The sequence below is a fragment of the Nuphar pumila genome, chromosome 3 (assembly GCF_984573655.1).
Source record: "Nuphar pumila chromosome 3, dmNupPumi1.hap1.1, whole genome shotgun sequence".
NCBI lineage: Eukaryota > Viridiplantae > Streptophyta > Magnoliopsida > Nymphaeales > Nymphaeaceae > Nuphar > Nuphar pumila.
Window position 1 is genome coordinate 6068251 of NC_143251.1, and position 22196 is coordinate 6090446.

At 41.8% G+C, this 22196-nt stretch overlaps 1 protein-coding gene and 1 pseudogene across 1 annotated transcript; both read left to right on the top strand.

The window, feature by feature from the left end:
* Nucleotides 1-2421: 2421 nt before the first annotated feature.
* LOC149841754 (tetraspanin-8-like) lies at nt 2422-4169 on the top strand. The gene is made up of 2 exons (XM_090001152.1): nt 2422-3049; nt 3752-4169. Exons 1-2 carry the CDS (start codon nt 2546-2548, stop codon nt 4031-4033), a joined length of 786 nt encoding a protein of 261 aa, XP_089857278.1. The 5' UTR covers nt 2422-2545; the 3' UTR covers nt 4034-4169.
* Nucleotides 4170-20046: 15877 nt separating this feature from the next.
* LOC149841755 (tetraspanin-7 pseudogene) lies at nt 20047-21947 on the top strand (annotated as a pseudogene).
* The last annotated feature ends 249 nt before the right edge of the window (nt 21948-22196 follow it).

Genomic DNA, 22196 nt, shown 5'->3' on the forward strand with positions numbered 1-22196 from the left:
TCACCTTGGTTCATATGATTTTTTTTATATTATTAAATATATTAAAACTTTTATTTTTTAAGGACTTTTCTTGATTATTTCTTTATTATTAAATTTAATTGCTTATGATGCTGATCCCAATAATCAATATTTAACCAATTATTTTTATATTTTTACCTAACTCATTGATCTGGTGAAAGTGTAAGAACCAACAGAAAGTTTATCTCTTCAACTAGAATATTGAGTCATATTTACAATACTATAAAAATAGTTTGGCTAAGAAGATTGCTAGTTGACATGGGACTCCTGATTACAGGAGCATCACATATGTGTTATGACAACAAAAGTTTTATCTACATTGACAACAACCATGTGAGTCATTGATCTCCGCCGAACGTTGAGATGAGGATGTGATGGATAATTTTAGTATCACCTATTACACATCTTTTCATCTGAACGCTACACAAACTTCATAATTTTTTTTCTCAAAAAATGCAGATCTTTGAATCATCTTCATTGTCAAATCAAGTTTCTAAATCATATTGCACACATTACTTTTATCACGTGAATAAAAGTTATATCAAGTCACCTCGCGAACTTCTTAGCATTGTTGCAAGATCGATGTCTTTCTCTCATACCACTTGATGTGAATCGAAATCTTGATTTATGAGAAAATCTACATTATGCTACTTCTATGCACGAGAATCGAAAGAAAATAAAAAAATACAAGAAAATTGCATAAAATTTAAAAAAATAACAAGTTTACTCATCCAACTTTGAACTATCCATCTTAGAGATCTCTCATTTATAAATAGATGAGATTTTCCCCAATTTTAATCCAAATAAATTACCTAATGATGACCCTCTGAATGATTAAACTCATTCTAATCTAATAAAATCTAGATATTGGATTCAATACATAATCCAATATCTATTGCAAATAAACAAAATACTAGAAGGATCTAAATAAAAAAAATCTAAAAGATAAAAAAAATCCAAAGTATAAATTAGTACCAAATGAATTCTTATGGACGCTAGTCTTCTGCTTCGCTCTTACGTCATTTCTACGTGACAAAAAGGAAAACCCAAAGTCAACTTCTAATTTGAAACAAAGATGAATCAGTTTCATTTGCCGCCTCCTTCTACATTCGAGGAATTTAATGGGCAACGAGGTGGGAAGAGAAACTAATACGTTATTAGAAGTTTTTTGGATTCAATCTTGCGGAAAAAATATATGTCAGAAAAAAAAGAATCCTCAATTAGAATTATCAACCAGCCAGTTGGCTCTCTTGCTTCCAATTACATATTTCATTTTCACAACTTAAAGTCTTAAACAGAAGACTAGAATAATACTCGTAAGTTAAAAAAAAAACCCTCAAACGAATCCTAGAAAAAATGAAAAAGTAACCAAGAAATCCCCATGATACCACCAACAACAAATTTTGAAAATTCAAATAGTTTGAGAACGCCCAAAAGTAAATATAAACATATAAAATAAGAATGCCCAAAATTAATCAAGGTATTTACAACATACACATAAATAAGGGTTAGCTGCTTACTGCTAGCTTATCGAGCCTTGTAAGGATTTTTTTAAATATTTTCTCAAATTTTACCATGCAAATATATTCGATATGCTTGATTTTCCGATTCCCACATGTGGGTTGATTTTAAACTGGTTCTAAAATCAACCCTCTACACATTTTCAAATTTTCATAAATATTCAAGCCAAAAAAATCATGTTGATTTCATTGAAAAAACAGGATCCAAGTGTCATTTTCTCCAATGCTGTCAGTATTGGTAAAACGATTCAGGTCATTCGGCCAATACCGATTCTCAAGTGAATTATTCTGAATCAGCCAAAAAATAATTAAAAATTATTATGTGTCAATCAGAACTTAACACATGTTAAAGTCACTCAGATAATATTAAAAAAATAATTTTAAGCTATTGTTTTTATTTATTAAAATATAGCCGATTAAGGTCAGTATCGTATCAATTTTCTGGCGATACGTACATGATAAGTGTCGACCGACTCCGGCAATAAGCACCTGTACCGACAACACTGGTTTCCTCACAAATTGACCCTGACATCAGCAAGGTCGGAGTTGCCAAAAACACTCTAAAAAAAAGTTGTTCTCTTGTGATAAGATCCTGATAGAACCCTACTCCCCAGTCCCCACTCACACATAAAACATATGGTTTCTTCAAGAAGAAAAACAGAAGAAAACTCAAAGTAAATTTCAACAGAAGAAAACTCAAAGTAAATTTCACCAAGTGCCCTGAGAGAGAGAGAGAGAGAGAGAGAGAGAGAGAGAGACGAGCGCTTAGGTGTTAAGCCCAAATAAGTTTCTCAGAAGCGAAAGTACACCGTTTATCTTCTCTGAAACTTCCCCCTATTCTCGTATATAAACACGCGTCACGCCCACAAGGTCACAACCATAACTGCATCAGAGAGGGGACACTTCTTCCTTTCCTTTTCTTTGAAAGAGAAAAGGGTCTTCATTCTCTCTCTCTCTCGTTTTTGCTTCCTCCCTCCTGATTCTGCTATCGACGACGAGTAACCGCCATGGTTCGCATCAGCAACAACCTGGTGGGCATCTTGAACTTGGTGACCTTCCTCCTCTCGATTCCCATATTGGGGGGTGGGATATGGCTCAGCACGAGGGCCAGCACCGACTGCGAGAAGTTCCTCGAGAAGCCCATAATCGTCCTCGGTGTGTTCCTGCTGGTGGTGTCTCTGGCGGGCTTCGTGGGCGCCTGCTGCAGGGTCACTTGGCTCCTGTGGGTCTACCTCTTGGTGATGTTCCTCCTGATTGTGCTGCTCTTCGGCTTCACCGTCTTCGCCTTCGTGGTCACCAACAAGGGCGCGGGGCAGGTGGTGTCCGGGCGTGGCTACAAGGAGTACCGGCTGGGAGACTACTCCAACTGGTTGCAGAAGAGGGTGAACAACTCCAAGAACTGGAAGAAAATCGCGAGTTGCCTGCAGGACAGCAAGGTCTGCGAGAGCATGGCCGGCGAGATGAGCGAGCCGGCCGTGCAGTTCTACGCCCAGAATCTCTCGCCCATCCAGGTAATTGGGCATACTCTCTCTGAGGGGCACTTGGTGAAATGTAAAGAGGGTTCTTTGTTTCTCTGTTGGTCCTCTTTTTTCTTTTTCCCCTTGAAAAAACCATATACTTACCTGTATCAGGTAAGGCCTTCTGTGATTTTGGGTGCTCTGCTTTTATGCTCCATTTTTTGGTTTTTTTTGTGGTTTATTTGGGAGGGTTCTTTTGATTTCTTTAAATTTTGAAAATTTGTTGTTGTGGAGGTCATGGGAATTTCTTGTTTACTTTATCCTTTTCTTTTAAATGGTTTTATTTTTTTTCATTGTTGAGTTCTCTTCGGGTCTTCCGTTTAAATTATGAAGATGAAATAGAAATTTAGATGCTATCGAGCCAGTTTCTAGTTGGGGATTTCCTTTTTTCTTGACATATATTTTCCGCGAGATTGGATCTAAAAAGCCTTTCTGCATATTGTATAGTTTCTCTTCCCGCATCTTTGCCCATTAAATTCATAAGTGGAAGAACAAGGCAGATGAAACTGATTCATCTTTATTTCAAATTAGATGTTGGATTTTCGGTTTTCCTTTTTGTCCTGTTGAAAGATAGAACCCCGCGCGCCCTCTTCAGTCTACAAGATTTTCTTTTTTATTGTGTTTTATTTATGAGTATTTCTTAGTAGAGATATGCTTACTGATTGATTGCTCTGTTGGGGTCTTTCTTTTGTGCAGTCTGGATGCTGCAAACCACCATCGGCCTGCAACTTCACGTACGTGAGCCCCACCACGTGGACCAAGACATCAGGCCCGTTCACCGATCCCGACTGCAACACATGGAACAACGACACCAGCCTTCTGTGCTACGACTGTAACTCGTGCAAGGCGGGTGTGCTGGCCAACCTGAAGAAGAATTGGAAGAAGGTGGCGGTCGTCAACATCGTCTTCCTCTTCTTCCTCATCGTCGTCTACTCCGTTGGCTGCTGCGCGTTCAGGAACAACAGAGCAGACTACTAGCCTCACTATAACATGAGAACTGAAATATGAGAACAAGAAATATGAGCATTTTCAACACTGTTTTTTTTGTAAATTGAATAATGTGGATGTGCTTGACATTGTGAATTTGCTAGAAATCAACCATTTCTATGAAAAATGCAAATTTTTAATGCTTAAATATTTATGAAAATTATGCGCCATTGATTTTAAAGCATTAAAAAAGTCTCTTTTATATATGCATAAAAATAGGATGATTCAATGACATGGGTACATTTAAAACCGAACATGTAGATCGCATTCGTTCGGTTAGATTCAAGAAAAAAAAACAAAAAAAATCTATGAAAATCGCTGTTCTCATATTTTCAGTTCTCATGTTCTAGTGACTATATATATATATATTGTTTTTTCACCGTTTTTTCTTTGAGAATCTTTCTTTCTGCCTATTCTGATGTATACATGTTACCAAGCCGATGACTTGGAGTGTTACCATATATTACTTACTACAAGAATCTCTCTCATGGATGAAAAATTGGAATAAGATGATCGCTTGGGTTAATTTTCCTACCATCTTCAAATTGAAATGGTATAAATAGTAACCATTTTTTTGTATATTACTATTTTTTTATTCAAAGTGAAGGTGCCATAAATATGTTTATCGCTGTAGTTATTTTAACTATTATCTTCTATCATAGTTGTCAATCCATTTTTTTTTAAATAGAGCCACTAGGGCCCCGTGATTTGGATGGAGAAGCGTACTAGTATTTTAAAGGAGGGTCTGATCTAAGGGGTCCAAACGGTCCTGATCCTAATTCGAATATAAGCAGTATATCCGAATCCAAATCAGGATCCATCTGGATCTTAAGATGTAAGGTTGAATCGAAATACATGTGGCAATACTGGGTCTGAAAAAAACAAAACTAAAGGCAAGCTATTTACATTTAAAAAGATGTAACCGGGTCAGCTTTTGAATAAGATCAATTTCACATCTGGCTGAAAATGCTGATCATAATCTGCCCTGAATTTCAAAGTAATTCGATTGAACAGAAATGATATCCGGTCCGGTCCGCCAATGTATGTTCAGATTTTACCTAAAGGAACTACATTTGAAAGAAAAAAATATCCTATCCGTTCTCTGATCTGTTACTTAAGCTTTTCACATGCCGTTTTTTTTCTTTTTTTTTTTATCCTCGGAGTTCATCTGTGTTGAGCCCTCCTCCTTTTTGTTCCCATTGGTGCCAACTTTGTTCCCATGGGCGCTATCTGCTTTATGTCTTCACCGTATATGCCAACATTCATTATTAAAGTTCTAGGAAAAGACAAGATATTGAAAAGGAAAGAGGAAAAACATCCTGCCATAAGGCCTTATCCAAGTGAAAGCATTTTCTTCAATCACGTAGAGGCGAATTTGGAATGACCTCACGTTCTAAATACACAACTTTCCTACGGGGACGACAGTGGACTGGGGCTAGTGTAGGAACAAGATCTCTATCCTGTCCTGTCTCAAAATAGTGATCTCCATCCTCGATTCATTCCTGTGATAGGGGACTTTGGACGTCCATTCCTGTCTTGTCCCAAATTTACCGTCTCTGCCTCGTTTTCGTTCTTGCTTCTCACCAAATTTACCTGTTTCCTACTGTTGCATTCATTAAAAAAAAGAAGCCGAGTCACCAAGAAGGCCAAGTTGTCATGCAAAGCGACACGAGGATCCTTGAGAGAAGGCCGAAAGGGTTGATCAGGACAACCGGAAGGAGAGGAAAGAAAACTAAACAAGCCAAAAGGATCGTTTTAGGCATTATGGTTAGAAATTTAATATTAAGAATATATATAGGAGTCATTGTTGGGGGTGTTTCACCGCCGGTCCGGAGTTGCCGGCGCCTCAGCCACCAACCGGTGGAAGCCCCTGCAAAAAACAATCACACATAATGCGTACCTGAGGCAGCGATTTCCGGAGGGCGGAGGATGTTGCCGGAGAGGGGTTTCCTTCAACTTAGCCGGTAGGGATGGCAGTGGACCGGGGGAAAGCGGGGCCCCGCCCCGCCCCGCCCCGTTTGGACCGGGGATGAAGGGTATGAAACGGGAATGGAGGCGGGGACGAAGGTTAAAATCCATCCCTGTCCGGGGGTGGAGGCGGGGATGGACATGCACTTTTCCCCGCCCCGCCCCGTCCCCGCCACGATCCCCGCCTCATACCCGCCCCGACCACTTTTGCCCGCAATATCCCCACCCCGCCTCATCCCCGTTTGAACCGGGGATGGAGGACATGAAACAGGGATGAAGGCGGGGGTGGAGGATAAAATCCATCCCCGCCGGGGATGGAGGAGGGGGTGGAGGATAAAATCTTGAGGTGGGGTGGGGGTGGAGACCTTGTCCCCCGCCCCGCCCCACTGCCATCCCTATTAGCCGGTCCGCAGCCACTACAAGCGTAGGCCTCCGAATGCCACTGGCGAGTCGACCTTATTTCCTCTTTCACTGTGTTTTTCACTGTATACACAAATTTATTTTTTCACACTTTTCCCGTATGAGGTTGCTCATGAAACCTCCTTCTTATAATCACCGAATGAGAACGGTTGAGCAACCGTTCCCCCTTTTATTCGGTGATGGGTTTAACGAAAGGAGCACTTTATGTGGGGAAACGTTACCCACATCGTAGGTAACCACCACCAACGTGGTGGTTTAACCCAACATTCTCCCACTTGTTCTGACGATAAACCCTTTAACCAGAAAACCTTATGAGAATAACTTGATGAATAAAATGACCTTTTTATTCTATTCTATAGGTCCTTAGTTGAATCTCTAATCTTTATGAGATTAACAACAACCATAATGAGAATAAAAAACTGAAAGTGATTACTTTATTTATGTGCATATGTCAAAAAGAGTTTAACAATCCCATCCTCATTATATGTTCGGAATATAATCCCGGTGCTAGCCATTTAGTAAGAGGATCAATGATCATCTCTTTGGTACCAATATTAACAATATGCACTAAATGATTCTCCGCCTTTTCTTTAACAACAAAATACTTCAATTCCATATGCTTACATGACGTAGTACTTTTGTTGTTATTCGAAAAGAACACCACAATTTCATTATCATAGTAGACCTTCAGTGGCTTCCCAATGGAATCGACCACCTTTAACTATGATATGAATTTCTTTAACCATATAGCCTGCGAAGTAGTCTCGTACGAGACTAAAATTTTAATGGAAAAAGCAAAAGAATAAAGGCCCTTGATATGCTTATTTCCTAGGCGAGTGAAGGGGGTCATCAGAGTCCTACTTTGGTAAGAGCTCCAACATGCGAAACCACTTCGCCTACCGACCATATTCGGTAAAACTAAGGTTCTTGTGAAGTTAGACCATTAACACAAGGTACCTTTAGATACACATGTGTGATGTATCTCAACACATTTACCTTATTTTACCCTACTTAAATTTCAAACACGATAAAACTACCTTTGAGTCATTTATCATTTCATGAATCTAAGTACAATGTGGATATCGTCTTAAACTGTATGATAGTATAAAATTCTTTGATGACGTACATGTTTTCAGTCACTTTGGTGACATGAAAACACTAAGCTATCTAACTATCCTTAATGCTAATATGAAAAAACAATATCTTGAAATGGTCTGTAAACCGAATGGACTAGTCATATGACCTTCGAAATTGTTTGAAAACTAAATGAACCAGTCATATGTATCAGAAATCAGTCTTAAAGAACTCTGAACCGGTCTGAAACAACCCTGAACCGGTCATCCAAGGCATGAACCGGTTCTGAACCTTATAAACCGATGTCAAGTATGAACAAAAGTTCATAAAAACCCTATAACCGTATGCTAAAATCCCTGTATTTTCTTATATGTAAGAAAACAGGGTTTTAGCATCTCAGAACCGGTGAGAAACTGGAAGGAACCAATAAAAAATGGCTTCGAACCAGTCCCGAAAAGGGGGCCGAATCAGTCCCTGATCCGGTTCAGGCCAAATAGTGCCTCGACCCTACTGGATCCGGGTCGGATCCAGCTTTTACTGGATCTGGGTCAGACCTAGTATGTACTAGATTTGAGTCAGATTCGGCTTGATCTAGATCCGGGCCAGACCAGGTACTAACCGGATCCGGGTCAGACCCGGTGATAACTGGATTCGGGTCTGCCCGGGGTTTACTGGATTCGGGCCAGACCCGGTAATAACCGAATCCGGGTCTGACCTGGGTATAATGGATCCGGGTCAGACCCAGTTAGACTTGATCCGGTCGGACCCGACATTAACCGGATCCGAGTCCGAACCGAATACCCGACCCGATCCGGTTCCACCCGTTAAAAAAACTGAAAAGGGGAAGAAAAAACCCTGATTTTTCTCAAAAGAGGGGTTTCCCCCATCTCGCAGCCGGCGACCAATGTCGCCCGTCGACGACCAACGTCGCCTGCCGGTGACCCAATGTCGCCCGTCGGTGACCCAATGTCACCCGTCGATGACCAACGTCGTCTGCCGACGAGCCGCCACACCTTCTGACGACCCTCACGGAGCCCAGACCCGGCGCAACTGCTTTACCAGAAACTCAAAGCGCCGCCGGCTGGATGCTTGCATCGCCAGACAGTGGCTGGCCAGAATAACGATGACTCTACGTGGCAGTCTCAGGCGACGACGAAAGAACCAGCAACCTAATGGCCTCAGGTAAAAACCCGAAACGCTGTCTGTCGCCCAACGACGACATTCGCCGGCTGCCGTCGACTGGCTGCAGAATCGCCCCACGGCGATCTGCTATGCCGGACGGCCAGAGCACACCCCACAGCGGATGCGGGGTATGGGCCCATAACCCATTGTTGGGGGTGTTTCACTGCTTATCCGGAGTCGCCGGCGCCTCAGCCACCGGCCGGTGGAAGCCCCTACAAAAAATAATCACACATAATGCGTACCTGAGTTGGCCATTTCCGAAGGGCGGAGGATGTTGCCGGAGAAGGGTTTCCTTCAACTCAGCTGGTCTGCAACCACCACAAGCGCAAGCCTCCGAATGCCACCGGTGAGTCTACCTTATTCCCTCTTTCACTGTGTTTTTCACTTTATACACAGATTTGTATTTTCACACTTTTCCCGTATGAGATTGCTTATGAAACCTCCTTCTTATAATCACCAAATGAGAACGGTTGAGCAACCGTTCCCCCTTGTATTCGGTGATGGATTTAACAGAAGGAACACTTTATGTGGGGAAACGTTACCCACATCGTGGGTAACCACCACCAACGTGGTGGTTTAACCCAACAGTTATATATAATTTTATTAAATAACTAAAGATATTTTAGTCATTTTACTAACGAAGACCGAAGACGGGGCGGAGAAAGTATAAGTCAATCCCCGCCTGCATCCCTGGTTTTTTATTTTCACCTCCATCACCGGTTCATTCCTTGTTTCATATTCTCTAACCCCGCCTCAAACAGGGCGGGTTCGGATGTATCCCTGCTTCCCCTCGATCCACTGCTATCCCTACTTTACTACAGGAACTATCTTCCACCTTATCCACAATAAAAGTGCCATGAAAGAACAGTGAGTATGCTATTGCCAAATCTCTATCTTGGTTCAAGGCCTTACACCTCGATATTTATGATATGGAAAAAATTGTGTCTTTTTCATTCTTTTGAAGCCAGAGAAGTTTTTTGAAAAGAAGTTAACCTAGAGCTCAGACTTTTTTTAAGAAGAATTCCTCTACCGAGACTAATGGGGGCTCCGGTTGTCAGGCAGGAGCAGCTAGTGCACCTCACCTTGTGTTGGGACGTTGCAAGTTCGAATTCCAATGCTATGGTTATATAACTGGTAGGGTCTACCTAACCCCAGCTTTCATGTCCTCTACGGAGGATTTTTTTTCTTATCAAAAGTTTTCTTTTTCCACAAGGTTAACAATCCCTACATCTCAAAGCATCTTATTTAGTTGGATCTTCATCATCCTCTCATCCTCTTCCATTTTCAAACTGTACAACAACATTTTGGAGGGGCATGAACTGGCTTAGAACTAACTAAGAAAACTAGATGGGATTTTATGCTTGTGGGCAGCTCTAGCCTAGCCTATACACCATACTGCCAATCTTCTGTATCACCTTAAAGGAACCATCGTACCTTGCTACTAAGCCATGATGCACATTTTCCTGCTTACCCCTCGATATATAAAAAGAAAAAAAAGGTGTAAAATACTAATCTCCAAATAGGGGACGTAAACAGGTGGGACTCGGGTCAGATATGAGCGTTACCGGGTCCAACCTTTTAGGATTTAGCCTAATTAGATTTGATTCAGGATCAGTGTTGAAAGAGAAAAAGGTAACATGGAATCTGAATCTGATTAGATAACTGGATATATCTTATATGTAATCAGGTCATATAATCCACTGAACTTGGTTTCGATCGGTATGAACTTGGATTCTAATTATTAATCGGATCCTTTTGCTCTAACGAATCTGACTAGTTGGATTCAGATTAAGTGGATATCCGACTACCTGTTGACATCCCTGCCTCCAAATAAGAATAATGATGGTACCATCATATCTGTCGGATCCATCGGCTTGTCGTATTAGATGGATTGAACGATCCACATACGGGAAGCCTCCGATGTAGACTGTTGGATCTTCAGTGCACATCTTTGGTTGGATCTTCAGTGCACTTGTTTTTTTTTTGAAAGGCAAGCTGGGGTTAGGCAGACCTCTATGGGTTTTGAACCTGCAACGTCCCAACACAAGGTGACATGCACTAGCTGCTCCTATCAGACACGGAGAGAGCCATAGCCAGTGGTGGTCCCTCAACTCATTGTTTTTAGATGATGACAGCCTTAGCTGTATTTTTAGCTGAACGCCATTGCATGAACGGATCCGTTGGTTATTTTCAAGATGTAACCAGTACTCCCTTTGCTTGCATACAAGACAACTTTACCACCAAGTCAATCCACTTTGTTAAGCTTGTTCATTGTCTTAAGACGAGCACATATTATATGACATTGGCCCACAAGGGCTTCGCTTATCTATTAGACTCTTGTGAATGTCACCAAGTTGACGAGACATCACAATTTCAAAACTCAGGTGACATTTCTTGCTGCAAGGTCAAAGCTAGGTGCACTTCTCAATGAGCAGGGGTACCACCGGGATTATACCAACAGAAGCCCAGCCAATGTATGGTCCGTTATTGGGGGTGGGGGGGAGACGAGCACCTATGAGAAACACAAAACCATGTCATTCTCATGCACATATGATTTTCTTTCTTTGTGTATGGCAAGGAGAATAATGGCTGCTTTGGATCACGGACAAAATCCACGTTTATAGCACCTCTTATTGGGGATTCTACAGTGTAAAACTTTTAGGGAACGTTTGGAAGAGAGAAAGATGTAAAAAAAGTGATGCAAAATGGAACATCCCTACGGATTTTTCGATTCTTCCAAACGAGACAGACTTTTTTGTTGAGAGAGTTTTTTCTAAAAAGTATGCTTTTTGATAGGAAACATTCCTTCATGGAATTGGGGAGGTGGAGAAATGTTTTCTAACAAGAGAAAATTTATTTTTACACTCCTCACCATCCATCTCACAGCATCTAGCCACTACCACCCACCACCATCAGCACCACCCTCCACTCTCATTTTTTTCATATTTTTCAACTATGTTTTTCTCATGCTAGACAAACAAGCAAAAGACTTTCTTTTGGAAAACTTCTCATATCAAAAACTCTCACCGACAAAACCTTCTTTTCCAATGAAAGTTTTTCTCTCTTACAAACGTGCCCTTAGGGTACTCCTCCCTTCTCTTGCCCACTATGCACAAAAATGTGTGAAGATTGTTACAATGGAAATAAAGTCCAAAGTCTGACTTTGTTTGGTTGGACTTTCTTTTCACTGTAAATAGGGTTAAAGCATCGAAACCAACAGGTGGGCAGGGTTCTTTCCTCACAGAATTTGTATCTTGTGTGTGTTTGTGACTTACCTTCCTCATGTGAGCCCCACGAAAAAAACCCGTTCAGAATAAATTGTTTTTCAGTAAACACACTAATTGTTCCAGCTCGCATGTTTTCACCTTTCTTTTCTTGATGTGGATACCTCTTTGGTTTTTTGTAGTGTACATAAATGGCCTATGGCTTAAGATTTTCTCTATACTACAATGGTAACGGGTCCCTCCCCCCGCTCTGTAAATCTTGAAGTTTATAAAGAAGTGTTGCTTTCTTTCTTTCTCTCTGTTGCGCTCTTTGAGATTGTGCACTCTGGTGCGGGGTGTTCGTGTTGCTTCCTTAATTCAGAAGGCTGACCTGGTTGGAATCACCAGGTGCCGCATGGTGCTTCTAGATAAGCCTGTGACAATTGATACCAGAGTCTCCTCGAGAACTACCATGGAAGTATTTGCTGAAACTCTCATCGATTGAGTTCGATCATGGACTCAGAGTTGGGAGAACTCCTTGGAAAAGTCACAAAGGAAAAAGGGCAGAAAAAGAGAAATCTACCATGGAGGCGACAAAGGTATCTCGCCTGAAAGAAATAGTCAACCCTATAGAGAAATGAGTGACAAAAGTCGAGAAAAGAATGACAAAATTATCAGGGGACGTCCGTGCATATGCCAATGCAGTTAAAAGGGCACAAGATGACTTTGAAAAGTTAGATGTTGATATAAGGGCTGAGACCGAAGACCTGAGGACCGTAGTCTAAGAATTAACAGATTGGTTTAGTACACAAGCAACCAAAATGCAGGAACTCTGTGAAAGATACAGAGTCCGTAAAAGATACAAAGTCTTAGAAAGGCTATTGGGAAACAATATTGGTGGTGTGGCCAATGCCAAAAATCGTAGAAATAACACACATAGGGAAAACACAGTGATGATCCATCGTGAATGGTGCAAACTGAAGTCGGTTGAGCTGACAAAGTTCAAAGGTGAAAGAGATGCCAGGATCGTGGAAAACTGGCCGTGGGATGTGGAACAATTCTTCAATCATGCTGAGATCGATAACGATGATGATCGAATCCATACTGCGACTAGGTCCTTGATCGAGGGTGCCACTGCATGGTGGATGACACAATATCGAATAATGGAATGCAGAGGAATTATGATCGAGTCATGGGACGACTTCAAAAAGAAAATGAGAGGGTGTTTTCTTCCACATAATGTCGAGGAGCTTGCCTGTAATAAGTTGATGGCCCTGAACCATACAAGGAGCATTCAATAATATGTAGTTGTGTTTTCATCAGTAATGCTCGATATAAAGGATATGTCAAAGATGGATCATATCTACTTTTTTAAAAGATGACTAAGGTTTTGGGCTCAACAAGAGTTGACTCGAATAAAATCGATGGACCTTATTCGTGCAATGGTGATAGCTGAACAGATAGTTGAATATCCTAATCGTGGGAGACCTCAAGCAAGGCCGTTCTATAAGGATGCTCGAGGTAATGCCCCAGGTGGTCATAGAGGAAAGCAATATTGACCACCTCCTTGACACCAGAGAAATCAGAACCAAGCACGACCTGATGGACTTTTAGAAAATAGATCGGTACCTCCGATGTTGGTACTATAGCAAAAATCATTTTTCACAGAATTTTCCCAACCAAAATCAAGGAAATGTTGGAAGAAGGGCAACCAACACTATCGAGATAGAAGAAGAACCTGTGAAAAAGGACATCAAAATAGGGGCCTTACAGAGGATGAATGCACGAGAGGGGTCCACCTTTGTAGTGCCCACGATTAAAAATGAGTTAATGTACTTGGAGGTGACTATCAATGGAAGAGCTACCAATGCGATGGCCAATACGAGAGCCACACATAACTTCATTGCCCAAGTGGAAGCTAGAAGACTTGGCTTGCAATGGGATAAAAAATCCCATCGCATGAAGGCAGTGAACTTAGTTACACAACCCATCTTGGGAGTATCTAAAAATGTACAAGTTGGGGTTGTGCAGTGGATAGGCAGAACATACTTCTTGATTGCTCCATTGGACGATTTCAAAGTAATCTTGCGTATGGAGTTTCTATGGGCAAGTAAGGCCATGCCTATGCCCCACCTAGACATCATCAACTTCATGGGTGAGGAGTCTCCTTGCATGATCCCTGCTTCGACATCGGCAATATCGAATGTCTGCTTGGTTTCTGCTTTACAAATTAAGAGGGGCCTCCAACAAGGCAGTCAAATATTTCTAGAAGTTATGCAAGAATAAGAAGAGGAGAAGTCTCTTGAAGACGTACTATCATCTATTGTTACGATATTGGAGGAGTTTTGAGACATAATGCCTCACGAGATGCCAAGAAACTTGCCGTTGCAAAGAAAAGTTGATCATCAGATAGAGTTGGTGCCAGGTGCAAGACCTCCTGCCATGATGTTGTATAGAATGACCCCGACCAAACTGGTAGAACTTAGAAGACAACTGGATGAAATGTTAGCTGTTGGAACCATCCAGCCATCAAAGGCACCCTTCAAAGCTCCTGTGTTATTTTAGGCAAAACATGATGGGTCCAAGAGGCTGTGTGTGGACTATAAGGCACTCAACAAACTGACTCTCAAGAACAAATATCCCTTGCCTCTAATTGCCGATCTATTCAACCAGTTAGAGGAAGCTCGAGTTTTCTCAAAATTAGATTTGCGATCAAGATATTGGCAACTTAGGATTACAGAGGGAGACGAGTTCAAGACTAGTTGCATTATGCGATATAATGCCTTCGAGTTTTTGGTGATGACCTTTGGTTTAACGAATGCATATGCAACTTTTTCTATATTGATGAACCAAATATTCTATCATTGTCATGATCACTTTGTTGTTGTATATATGGATGACATTGTTGTTTACAGTCAAAACATAGAGGAACATGTACAACATCTGCGCATGGTATTTCAGATGATGAAGAACAATGACTTGTATGTCAAAAGAGAAAAGTGCATGTTTGGTCAAAAGGAGATTAACTTTTTGGGCCATATGGTTAGGAAGGGTTGTCTAAGGATGAATAGCCAGAAGGTAAGAGCTATTTAGGACTGAGAAATTCCAACCAAGGTTCCCAAGCTTCGGTCCCTTTTGGGTCTAGCGAACTACTATCATCGCTTCATCGTGGGATATTCAACTATTGCGGTGCCACTAACAGAATTATTGAAAAAGGACAAAAAGTGAGACTGGCAAGATGAGGGCCAGTGAGCATTTGAGGCATTGAAGGTTGCCATGGAAAAGAAACTAGTATTGCAGCTGCCTAACCAAGAGTAACCATTTGAAGTATATACAGATGCCTCTGATTTGCTATTGGAGGCGTATTGATGCAAGATGGACACCCTATCGCTTTCGAGAGTCAAAAGCTAAACAACACTGAGTAGCGATATACGGTGCATGAAAGAGAGATGATTGCCATTATACATTGCTTACACGCTTAGAGGCATTATCTATTGGGTTCGATGTTCATTGTCTACACATACAACGTTGCCACGAGCTACTTTCAGACAGAAGAAGCTCAATCCTAAACAAGATCATTGGCATATATTTTTAGCTGAGTTTGACATGATCTCGGAGTATAAACTTGGAAGGACCAACGTAGCGGTAGATGCGTTAAGTAGGAAGGCCGAGTTGGCAACCTTGGTTAAAGATAAGAGTGGAAGTACAAGAACTCGAAGCGACCTCCTCGATAGAATCCAGGAGGGCTTACAAGAAGACCCCATGGCACAATATCTCCTCTCTCAGGTAAAAGAGGGAAAGACAAGGCGATTTTGGGAATAAGAATGACTACTAATGACAATTGAGAATCGAGTATATGTGCTTCGATGGGGATCCTTGTGTCGGAAGATACTGAAAGTGCCATGATTCTCTCTGGGTCAGACATCCAAGGCAAGAAAGGACGTTTAAGTTGAAGGAGCAGATTTATTATTGACCTCAGATGCGCGATGACATAGATGACTATATACACATTTGCTTGATCTATCAACAAGACAAGCCCATGAATCAAAAGCCTGCGAGATTATTAGAACCTCTCTCCATCCCAAGTCGACCATGGGAAAGTATTTCAATGGACTTCATCGTTAGCTTGCCGAAGACTAAGGGTGCAACATCATTTTTGTCATGACTGACAGGTTCTCTAAGTATGCCCAGAGAGCATCATCAATGATCGTGATGCTCGTTTCACAGGTAAGTTTTGGAGAGAAGTCTTTTGGTTAGTAGGATTTGAGCTACACTTTTCTACCAGTTTCCATCTGCAGATGTATGGCCAGATCAAATGCATTAATGAGATGCTAGAAAAATACTTGAGACACTTTGCTAGTGCGAATAAGGTAAAATGGATGGAGCTATTGGATATCACTCAATTTTACTACAACCTTCAAAAGAGTGAATCTTTTGGGCACAATTTTACTACAACCTTCAAAAGAGATGACTACAAGTAAACTTGCTGCGACAACGGTAGGATGCAATCTCGTTCTTGCACCAGACACACACTACTGAGGTGCGGCTAGGGAGCGTGTCGCAAAAAACAACATATATGACGTGTGGTGCTAAGGCATGTTGCAGGCACGATGCGGCTGATGTCACACAATGTTGTACGACATAAGATCACGTTGCTGGCACGGTGCGACGCTTGTGGCGCATTGTTGTGCAACGACGTGTGTGTCGCAGGGAGTGAGGCGTGCATTGAGTGACATTGCGCGGAATTGCATGAGCATGCGGCGACAAACGTGCATGAGCACTGTGCTGCACTACACGAAAGAATTGCGCACTAGCAGTATGCACAAGGTCTTAGACGACGATCGAGAGCCTGTGTTGGCCCTGACTATGTGCTTCTCAGTTGAAAGAGTGAGTTTCGGTAGAAGACGTCTCTGCGAGGCGATCTAAACCAGAAAACCTCCCTTCACCACAGCACAACTAGGAAGACCTCTACGATGAGCAGAGTGAGTTCTCCCAAGCGGCAATCATCAGCGATCGTCCTCCTCAAGAGACAGTACATGCAAATATATTGCATTAATGTATGCGCTAAACTTGAAGATCTCTAAAAAAGCAAGAGGCGTCATGTACTCACATTGGCATGAAGGTTAGGACTGCAATCTTGGCGTCTTCGTTGCAATGGAAGCTCTGAATGAATCTGCAATTTGTTGGACGTGCAATGGATCTGATCTAGACACGAAGCGCTTGATCAAGGTCGAATCCAACTTAGTTAGCTTGAAATTAATTGGAATTGACCCAAGGATGAATGCTGAGCATCAATCATGAATTTCCCTGATTAAGGGAACCAAATGCATAAAGGCACCAAAGAGATTTCTCTCTTGCCAAAAGACCGAAGTCCAAATTCTATTCAAAAGATTTCTAAAAGATATAATTCAATGGAAATGAAGCCTTATTTATAGGATGAACAAAACCATAAACTAGACTGTATAAACCATAATTGTTTTCTAACTGTTACAAGTGGTCCCAGCTAACCAAGGCGCACATTTATTGAATCCGATCTGCTGAAGTGGCACCCAAGGCTCCCATGTGCTGAACCTGAACATTCTGATGTGGCACACTAACAACTGTGCAACTGACTAGCCATTGACTACTGTCTGATGTGGCATGCTGTGTTGGTTGCATGCTATGTACAAGCCAAAAAACCTACGTTGGCAAGTGTGGCCTTCAGCTGCATCGCTGCACTGACCAATACAGCCGCTCATCGCAAATCTGCACGAATTCACTGTGGGTCCATCACACCCTTCCAAGTTCCACCCTCAAAAAAAAGGAAGAAAAAATGGGCAAGAACTATTTAAAAAATTCTCCAACCAAAAGGCTTGCACGTTGTACTCAAACACAATTCTAAAGCCAAAGATGCCCCTTTATCATCTTTGTGTTTTCTTCTCAAACCCTTATCAAGGTTATTTACAAAATATACCCGGTTGGTAGGGCAGGTAAACGAGCGAAACAACTCGTGACTCGGTTTGATTTGGCTCATCAAAACTCGTTCAGGATCTGTTCACATAACTGGTGAGCCGAGCCATAAGCAATTGGAGAGCACTTGTATAGATAAAAAAGATATTTTTATGTATAATATATATTTTAAGTGTAATAAAAAATAATAATGCTCATAGAATATATATAAAAAGAAAAGGATGAATGAAATATATATATATATATATAATATAAACTATTAAGTATAATATATAATATATATTTTAAATTTAATAGATAAAAAATATATCTCATGTATAAATAACATAAAATGTTTTTACACAAGCCAGATATATCTCATGTATAAATAACATAAAATGTTTTTACACAAGCCAGCTCGTATTCGAGAACTCAAGCTGAAAATGAACACAAGCCATGACATGAAATCCATCCATTGGTAAACCAGCCAGGCCTGAACATTTCCTGTTTGGTTTGTTCTGCTCGTTTACCCACACCCTGCTAGGGATGGTAGTGTACCGGGGCAGGGGTGGGGGACAAGGTCTCCACCCCCGCCCCAACTCAAAAAATTTGCCCTCAATTCCTATTCATGTTTTCTACCTATATATTTAGATATTTCAAGTAGGTGCCTACATTTATCCTTCCCCACCAGCATCAGCATTTCAACCACAGTGCAAATCAATTCACTTTTCTTCTTCCCAAAGTTCACGATTTACCCATCCTCCTCATCAATCTCTGTTTCATAATGTGTGCTTTTTGTTGGATGAAAATAAATCAATGCTACTGCAAAGTACGTTGAGATCCTGAAACAAAGTTTAAATCTTCACACTTTGAAATCTAGAAACTAATATTGGTATATATATATATATATATATATATATATATATATATATATATATATATATATATATAGAGAGAGAGAGAGAGAGAGAGAGAGAGAGAGAGAGAGAGAGAGAGAGAGAGAGAGAGAGAGGATGTAACGTTTTGGATTTAGGACTAATATTCGACTTAAACCGAATCGGTTTAGTAGGATATGGTAATAGAAGTGGTGTTCAATTAATAATGGGATCTGGATTGTAGCATTATATTCAATGCTGCACCGGAAGTAAATCTAAGTCCGAGATATATTCAAATGTAAAGCATGTAAATGTCACATCTGATTAGCTATTTAAGCTAGTAAGATCCTTATTCTTCTTTAGCCGATTGGGTTGTATTCGGTACACCCTAAATTCGAATTGAGTCCGACTTGTTCACATCCGTATGAGAGAGAGAGAACCATCTTTAGAAAATGAAATAGCTCTCAAGGACAAAAGTGTAATTTCAAATGAACCAACGGAAGCAGTATTTTGATTAATCATGTTAAGAATGTAGGGGTGGCAATCGGGTCGGGTTGGCGGGTCGGGTTGGCGTGTCAGCATACCTCAACCCGAACCGACCCGTTTATTAAACGGGTCGGCTGTGGCAAACACGAACCCGACCCGTTTAATAAACGGGTAACCCGACACGACCCGCCAATCCATTTAATAAATGGGTTGGGTCGGGTAAACGGGTTTTCAGGTTCGCGGGTCGGGTTGGCGGGTTAACGAATCGGGTTGGCAGGTAGGCAGGTTGGCGGGTCGGGTTGTCGGGTTGACGGGTCGGGCAGATGGGTTGGCGGGTCGGGTTGGCAGGTTGGCGGGTCGGGTTGTCGGGTTGACGGGTCGGGCAGACGGGTTGGCGGGTCGGGTTGGCGGGTTGACCCACCCACCTAACCCGTTTATTAAACGGGTCAGCCGGGTTGGCATACCCCCAACCCGAACCCGTCCTGTTTAATAAACGGGTTACGCGGGTCGACCCGTTTATTAAACGGGTTGGCTTAAGCCCAACCCGAACCCGCCTAAGAGGCGGGTTGGCGGGTCGTGTCAGAAATTGCCACCCCTGAATGAGGTATGTCTTTGACACATTAAAAAAGAACAGGTACGCGAATGAATTATTTCGAAATAAGTGGGCATATTTTTTACATAAATACGTGCAAGGCTCAAAACTCACAAGGCTCACAACGGTTTAACTGAATTAAGACTCCCTCTCTTGTTTCTCTCTTTGAAGAACGCGAAAGAAAGAAGGCTTCCATCCATCCATCCATCTTCTTTCTCTCTATTGCTCTTGCTATTGCTTCCTCCCTCATTGTGCGATCGACGACGAGTGAGCGCCATGGTTCGCATCAGCAACAACGTCTTGGGCATCCTCAACTTTGTCATCTTTCTGCTTTCGATCCCCATACTGGGCGGTGGGATATGGCTGAGCACGAGGGCCAGCACCGACTGCGAGAGGTTCATTGACAAGCCCCTCATTTCTCTTGGGGTGTTCCTCCTCCTCATGTCTCTGGCCGGCCTACTAGGCGCCTGCTGCAGGAACTCCTTGCTTTTGTGGATCTATCTCTTCGTGATGTTCGTCCTGATCGTGCTGCTCTTCGGATTCACCGTCTTCGTCTTCGTGGTGACGAACCAGGGTGCGGGGGAAGTGTTGTCGGGGAGAGGATACAAGGAGTATCGGCTGGGCGACTACTCCAACTGGTTGCAGAAGAGGGTGAGCGATGCACAGAACTGGAAGAGGATCAGGAGCTGCCTGCAGGCCGGCAAGGTTTGCGAGAGCATGGCCGGCGGGGTTAACGTGCAGGCCGCACAGTTCTACGCCGAGAATCTGTCTCCTGTTCAGGTAATTATTTCTCTGTATATATACATACTTATGAACACTTTTAGTGCAGGCCGCGTATAAGGTACAATATGATTGAGCACTTTGTGTGCTGCTGCACCTGATCACCCACCATCTTTGCAATATTGTCATCAGATGGTGGGTGATATTTTTAAAACTGTCACTTTTGAATCAGCGATTCAAATCCCGATCTCCCTTCATAGATCACATCTACAGGGACTTGCTACAACGAAATCCCAGATGTAGTAGTATATATGCCGAAAAGGGATCGACTTTAGGGATGACAGAATCAAAGCAACTTGCAACAAGTGACATGCAAGTGGCTGTATATGACAATAGGGTATGACTTTAATTGGATAATCATCGATTGTTCCTCACCCCCCGTGAATTTAAGTGTCTGGTAACCGGTAATGTCTTGTCTCTTGTGGGATTTTGGGTGTCTCTTCTATATTTTGGGCTTTTTCCTTGTGGGTTTTTTCGTTTTGGTTTCTCAACCCTTCAGTCTCGAACTCTTTTAATTGTTGTTGCCTCATGGTGTTTTTTTGTTGAATTGGGTAATATGCCAAAACTTCGTTGCGCAAACAGTAGTGCCCAACAACTAGTCGGGTTCCAATCATCCCCCTATGCCATCCACCAGTCTCGAACACTTCATGTTTCCCAAGATGATAACTTAACCTCAGGTCCCTGTTTGACAGTTTTTCAGAAGCTTGTGGCTTATATCTCAAAATTCAAAATTGTGAAGTTCATTTTTATAAGAGTAAAAAGTTGGTCCTCGAATAGATTTTTTCTAAAAAAACAAAAAAGATTAACTCTCTTCCCATCACCATGTAAGTTTTTGAATTAAAAAAATCTGAACGTAGATACTAGATAGCACTGGCTTTTAGGCATAATGCCAAAATTAGCTGAAAATTAAAAAATAAAACAAATCTGACCAATTGATTTTTTTAACAGGTGTCATGTTTATCATAGTTTTTAGGTTAATTAGTCATGTTTGTTATATTTTCTTCGTAGCCATATATGATATTGTGCCAAAAATTAGTGCCATCTAAGAAAGTATGTGTGATTCCTTTGGATAGATGCATTACTAATTGGTTGCTGCGTCTGGGTCTTTCTTTATGCAGTCTGGATGCTGCAAACCACCATCGGTCTGCAACTTCACGTACGTGAAACCCACCACGTGGACCAAGACAGCAGGGCCGTTCGCCGATCCCGACTGCAACACATGGAACAACGGCCCCAGCCTTCTGTGCTACGACTGCAACTCTTGCAAGGCGGGTGTGCTGGCCAACCTGAAGAAGGATTGGAGGAAGGTGGCGGTCGTCAACATCGTCTTACTCATCTTTCTCATCGTCGTCTACTCCATTGGCTGCTGCGCTTTCCGGAACAACAGAGGATACTAAAAAACAAGAAAAGAAAAGAAAAAGTCCTACGCTTCAGTGCAACTCTCTCTCTCTCTCTTGATTGTCATGGTGCTTTTCCTATATTTTTTAGGTTTGTTCACTGTTTTTTCCTTGAGATTCAGTGTACATTCTTATATGTATATGTTGGCTTGATCATGAGTCGGGGGTGTCTATACACCATACTCTCTCTCTCTCTCTCTCTCTCTCTCTCTCTCTCTCTCTCTCTCTATATATATATATATATATATA